Here is a 6,500-nt window from a genome sequence, read left to right as displayed (position 1 = left end):
TTCCCTCCCATCTAGAAAACTCAAAATTTTTGGTGTTATAGTGTAGCTTCATATCTTCGTCAAAACCTTAGTTTTAGATTTTATTTTTTTTCATCATGCTAATTTATATGAGACTATAAATTTGTGTAATTTTGTATATATCAAGAAGAAAGTCTCTGGCTTTATGGGTTCCATATACTTCAGAGCTTGGGTCCCAAATCATGCTTTTTAATATATAGGGTTTGGCAGCTATTCATTGTTTGTATCTTAATCCAATTAGTCACTTACGTTCTCTATATCATGTGCTTTGAATATCAGCAGTAGTCTTGGAAAGCCACCATTGGAATGCCAAAGGTTGATTTCATGGTATTTTTGGCTGGAGATGTGTGAGAGAGATGGGAGAAGAACAATGTAGCTGTATCTATCAATCTTCTTCAATTCTCTATTCTTCGTTTAAGTTTGTTTAAGGGTAAAATGGTAATTTAATAAAGGAGGTCTAAATATAAAATTTAGAAGTCTGAATAGAACTACTATTCATAAAATGGTGACAAAGTGTACTATCCAATGTAAGACTTGATTTAAATCTCTACTCAAAAAGTATTTTTTACAAGCAGATAATCGAACAGTAGACCTTAAATATCTAACTCACATTCGCCCAATTTACACACCTGACTATGTTTTTGATAGACCAAACTCATTAAATTTGAGTGACATATTCCCGAGCGATATTGTGTAGAACAAGAAAATATAAAATAAACAATGTCTCATTTTCCTTGATATGAGAATCTTAGCCCATCAATGTCTCCACCATAGATTCAGAATCTTTCTGAGGTGGCTTTCAACATTGAAGAAAAGGTAATGGTAGCTGGCACCTGGCAGTTGATGCTCCATTTGTCTTGGTCACATCACACAATTTGGACCGTTCCCTTTCTTTATTTATTAGCACAACAAACCTTCAGCGAAAATATCAATAAAGAAAACTCAAACTCATTCCGAGTCTGTGACGACGTCTCAATAGGATCTTACTTTTGAGTCTTGACTTCTCCGGAAGCACTTTTGCCCTTGGACGAACTTCATTACCTGCGTCAGCAAAGCATGGAAGCCAATCGCTTTCAAATAACTCATGCTCGAAAGATGTGGAAAGTTTCATAGTAGAAGCATGATCTACACCTTCCTCTTCTTCTCACCAAAATTGACATTGTCTATGAATGAACTATGACTCTGGCTGGTTTGCTTCTGATTCAATGTTGATTGCTTAGAAGAGTTCAAGGAAAAAAAAAAGGGGCAAAGATTAATTCTAAAATATATATATATATATATATATATATATATATATATATATATAAATTAGGAATAAGCATTTGGATGGAGTCTAGTTTAATACGGTACTCAACATCATATTTAGGGAAAAAATAATAGCATGGTAATTAAGCATTATAACATAAATATTATGTAACTCATTATCTTGAAAGTCGAGGTTGCATATCATTTTTATGAAAATATCACTTTTATGCAAATAACTAGTCAATAACCACATTATTTTTTTGCTTCTGAAAACAACATCCATAATGCGTATGCCATTTAAATCACTATGAAAAAGATATTATTTGTTCGATGAATATGTAAATATATATTGATTACAGATCATTTTTTCTTACTGTATACTTTTATTTCATTCTAAATACTATAATTTTCTCCAAACGTAAGTAAAAATCAGAATATGTGTGACAATAAATCGTACTTATTATGGAAAGATAACTGTTTTCCATGATAGCTATCCGAAACAAACCAAAAAAAAATCATCTAGGGATTGGATCATTTCAATCAAGAAATAGTAAAAAGTTAAAAAAGAGTGGAGTGAAAGCCAAGAAAAATAGAATAACCCCTGATAATTCAAAGCAACAAGCAAAAGACATGAGAAATATTGACAGATTCAAACCTATGATGATTCCCACACTTAACAACCTTCTCATCCTAGCTTATTTCTCAAGGCAAATTTCCACTTCCCCAAGGCAAAGACCACCTAAAAGGGACGCCGCATTCCAACCCAAAAGTCCATAACACCCTCGGACTGCCCGAGCGAACCACAAAACCCCCCCGCCTCGGAGTTTTGGGTAAATTACAACGAAAAGCCGCTGTGCTTGGAGGACACTTCTAAAAAAAAAGCTTAAAACAGCGTTTGAAATATTTGCGGGTGTGTTGTGACCAAGTAGAGCGGGTCGTTGCGAAAGAGTTGTACTCCTTTTTCGTCATTTCCTATTTTCCCCAAATAATAATAAAAAAATAAAAAACAACAAAAAATCTGGGAGGGCTTTCTTCGCTACCGGTTTGGGAAGAAGAAGGGTGACTCTCTCTGGTTTAAGCCGATTTTCGTTTTTTTTCCGAAACCTGAAAAGCTCTCGTTCTCTCTCTCTCTCTCTCTCTCTCATGGTGCTTCGTAGTTCCTCTCTCATTCTTCTCTGCCTCACCTGATAAAAGCCTCTGGCTCCCTCGCTTTTGTTTCCTTCCGGTGATTTTCCAGGTAATTTTTTTTTCGTTTCCGAATTTGGAGAATCTTCGAGTTCTGATCTTTTCGTTTTTTTTTTTTGGTTTGATTTTTTGTTTTTTGAGGTTTGATTTTGGATTCGGCTGTGTTTGGTTGATGAGAATCTGCGTTCCGCGATGCTTGGAAGCTGGATTCTCTGGCTTTCGTTCTTTATCGGCGGCCAAACAAAGCCTTAGGGCTTGTACAGATTCGATTTTTTTTGTTTTTTTTTTTTTCATTTATTGTGGCTATTGAACCGACGGCCTTACGTATTTTGGAATTGAAGATTTTGTGCGGTAGGTTTTCACTTGCTTCATAGCAATTGAAATGAATTGAGAATGGTTGTTAACTAGGGTTTTCTTGTTAATTTAGGCTGTTGATAGGTTGTTAGAACCTGGAGGTTTTTGCTGCTTGTATCAAAGTTTTGATTTTTTACTTGCTCTGTTCCAATTGAAATGAATTATGAATGTTTAGTAGTTAGGGTTTCGGTGTTAATTTTGGCTGTTTGATGATGCATAGCCTTTTAGAGGTGTTATTTTACTTGTTTTTAATTAAATGCATTAATTGGATATGTTTGGTATTAGGATTACTGATTTGGTTCAAGTAAGAGGTGGGTTTTGTTGTTAATTTGGGTGTTTGGTGAAGGTTCGAAGAGTTGAAAATGCATTTAGAGAGGTTATTAGAACCTGAAGGTTTTTACTAGTTCTGTATTAAATGAATCAAATTGAAAATGTTTGGTTTTAGGATTACTGAATTGGTGGAAGGAAGTGTTAGGGTTTTGTTGCTAATTTTGGGTGTTTAATGATGCAGAATCATGCCGACTTTCTCTGTCATAGCTTTAGATAGGTTATTAGAACCTGGAGCTTCTTCCAAATCTGCCGACATGTCTGTTCCTAATTCCAAGCCTGTTTCGCATTCGATGCCTGTTCCTGAGGGCCCCTCGAAGCTGGAGAGGAGGAATAGTACCTCAGTTATGGAGAGGAAGCCTCATCGACCTCCAATAAGGCCAGCGCTCTACGCCACTCCCGAGACAACTCCACTACCTGATTCACCCACTTCTTTCCCCCCCTCACCTTACATCGTCAACCACAAGCGCCGTGGCCCGCGCCTTCTCAAGAGTTACTCGGAGCAGGATGTATCCTTACACCAGAAATCTGGAGATGAAGAGAAACTGAATGGTTCCTTACACCAGAAACCTGGAGATGAAGAGAAACTGAATGGCATTGCCAACAATGCAGAGGCCAAGGTGGAAACTTCTCCAGTGGATGATTCACTTACTTTCACTGTACCCAAGCCAAGTCAAGTACAACATTCAAGTGGTATCCATCCTAGTGGTAGTAGCAATGGCAACATTGACACCAGTAATGGGGTTCTTAGGAGCAGTAGTGTCGAACTGGGTGCTATTAGTATGACTAATGGTTCAGCCAGGGAAGATGATTTGTTCCAGCAAGCTGCCATGGCTTCCGAAAGAGATAGTGATCGTGATGATTTCTTTGATCCAAGAGACAACATGAGTGTCACAAGTAACACAGACGGAGAGGGAAATGCTGGGACAGAGCGTTCTGCGTCTATGAGTGTACCTGCTGGGGAGTTTTACGATGCCTGGGAAGGTACTTGGCTTTGTTTTTTTCTCATCAAATCTATTGGACTTTCCTTCCTTTTGTTTGTTTCCTTAATACAAGTTACTGCATATCATGGTTAAAGATTGAATCATGCTATTACATTACCAGAGTTGGTGTCTTCAGTTAAGCAGTATTCCTGCGTCATTTTCTGGTGTGTCACTCTTTCTAGAGTTGAAACATCCTTCTTTTTTTTTTTGTGATGTTTCTTCATTTCTTTTTTCTTTGATTTGTTCAAGCACTAGTCAAGATAATCTGGACCTATTTACTTAATTTGTTATGTTTTGACATTGACTAACTGTATCGTGTTGAGGTTGAGAACCTGTTATACACGTCATGAATTAAAAGCTTCAAATTAGAATTCTTTTGTTTCAAACCAAATTTATTACTCCTTGTACTGCTTATAAAAGAAATTGCACTCTATTTGAACATATATTTTTTTTCCGAATGATAGCAGTTGAATATGCTTGCCTTGTTAAATTCAGTTATTTATGCTAAGATGTTTATTTTTGGATTTATGTCTCATAAATATGCATCAGAATAGTACCAACTACCAAGTGGCTAGTTCTACTTAAGGGCATGAAAATACTTGTTTTCCAAAGAAATATTTTAGTGTTTCATAGTTAAAAAAAGTATATAAAGGGAGTCTATTTATATATCCTCTGCGTGCTTTGTGTCTGATATTTGCCAACCTATGCATGCAAATCCTATCAAGTTTGTCCCGTTCAGAAGTTTGGTTATGTATTATGAATTTTGAGAACTGGTTTGTCCCGTTCAGAAGTTTGATTATGTATTATGAATTTTGAGAACTGGTCATTTTCATCTTCCCCGCCCTCAGAGAAAGAGGTCTCTCAGTTTTTTGTAGTCTGCACACATGTCTCTGTTATAGTTTCTTTCAGCAGTAATGTAAGCTTACTCTTGATCTTATTTTGTATAGAACTTTCATCTGAGGGTGGTCATGGGAAACAGCTTTCTGCTTGTGATCTTGAAACTGAGCTGCGTGAGATGAGATTGAGTCTTGTGATGGAGATAGAAAAGCGGAAGCAAGCTGAAGAATCCTTGGATAACTTGCGAAACCAGTGGCAGAGGATTAGGCAACAGTTATCTCTTGTAGGATTGACTCTTCCTGCAGATCCCACTGTTACAACAGAGCATGAGCAGCTAGGTTCTGATCCTGCAGAAGAGCTGGGGCAACAGCTTTATCTTGCCAGGTTTGTATCAAATTCTATTGGGAGGGCCATAGCAAGGGCTGAGATGGAGGCAGAGTTGGAAGATCAAATCGAGTCGAAGAACTTTGAGATTGCTAGGTTGTGTGACAAGCTTCATAATTATGAGGCTATGAATCAGGAAATGGTTCAGAGGAACCAGGACGTCATTGGTGAGATTTCTATACCTTGTACCAACATTATATTTCTTGATTCCCAACTCTTTAGTAAGTTATCAATTCTATTGTTAAAAGTCAATATTAGGTCAGAAGATGAAAGTAACAATAATAGTTTAACTCAGCCCTTCGAGGGGAATGCAGCTGGATAGCTTTGCTTACTTGTCGAACTATTTTTAACAGTAATCTCCGTACTACTCAAATTGCAGTTGCATGGATATGTGTAACATATACTGCTCTATGTACCGAGTACTGGGTGCATAGTTTTCTGCTTTCCCTTTTGAACTACAGTTTATGCGCCTTTGAATCATACTCCCATTGTTAGCGTAATTAAGCTTTGATGATGTTTGTTTTTATGTAGAGCTGGCACGGCGTGAGAGGGAGAAGAAGGCAAAACGACAAAGGTGGGTCTGGGGCTCAATTGCTACTGCCCTCACACTTGGTACAGCAGCCTTGGCATACTCTTATTATCCATCTGGAAGAGGATCTCCAACCTACCATTCTGAGTCGTCCGAGAGTGAAAATGCAGGCAAATGATAATTGTTCTATGCAGTAACCGCGATCGTATGCCAGAGAATAAGAGGTCTTACATGCTACACACCTTGTGGATAGCATTCTCTTTATCTTTTATCAGTTAGATTTTCCCGTGATCTGAGGATGTACAGTTCTGAAAAATAATTCTAAGTTTTGCTCGATACCGGCATTTTGGAAAAGTTATAGATCACAAATAGGATCAGTCGTTGTTGTTTAAACCTTATTGCAGCTCAAGTATGTTTTGAAGCTTCCTCATATTACATTCAGGTGAAGTAACCCTACCCCTTCTTTTCTTTTGTGTTCGGAATCTTTATTAACTTTTTCTATATTTTCATTCAATTGATACGAGCCTGGATGGCAGCTTTTGCTTACTTGAAAACCGATAAAAAAAGAGCTTCTTGTGGTGAAAATTTTTGGGATCGTACATATCATGCACAGAAAGCATCTCTGCGCATACTAGCAT

At 37.4% G+C, this 6,500-nt stretch overlaps 1 protein-coding gene across 1 annotated transcript; it reads left to right on the top strand.

Moving 5' to 3' along the window:
• The first annotated feature begins 2,159 nt into the window (after nucleotides 1-2,159).
• On the top strand, nucleotides 2,160-6,329 carry LOC112188027. The gene is made up of 4 exons (XM_024327043.2): nucleotides 2,160-2,500; nucleotides 3,314-4,113; nucleotides 5,060-5,500; nucleotides 5,865-6,329. Exons 2-4 carry the CDS (start codon nucleotides 3,318-3,320, stop codon nucleotides 6,038-6,040), a joined length of 1,413 nt encoding a protein of 470 aa, XP_024182811.1. The 5' UTR covers nucleotides 2,160-2,500; nucleotides 3,314-3,317; the 3' UTR covers nucleotides 6,041-6,329.
• Nucleotides 6,330-6,500: the final 171 nt, after the last annotated feature.

Source organism: Rosa chinensis, chromosome 2, assembly GCF_002994745.2.
Source record: "Rosa chinensis cultivar Old Blush chromosome 2, RchiOBHm-V2, whole genome shotgun sequence".
Taxonomy (NCBI): domain Eukaryota; kingdom Viridiplantae; phylum Streptophyta; class Magnoliopsida; order Rosales; family Rosaceae; genus Rosa; species Rosa chinensis.
Note: the sequence above shows the minus strand (reverse complement) of the source record. Positions and strands in the feature narration are given on the sequence as shown.

Excerpts from the sequence above, each read along its gene's own strand:
- LOC112188027 (XM_024327043.2), top strand. The coding sequence starts at position 3,318 with ATGCCGACTTTCTCTGTCATAGCTTTAGATAGGTTATTAGAACCTGGA. Across the intron at positions 4,114-5,059 it reads GTTTTACGATGCCTGGGAAG|AACTTTCATCTGAGGGTGGT; the intron begins GTACTTGGCTTT and ends TATTTTGTATAG. Across the intron at positions 5,501-5,864 it reads GAGGAACCAGGACGTCATTG|AGCTGGCACGGCGTGAGAGG; the intron begins GTGAGATTTCTA and ends GTTTTTATGTAG.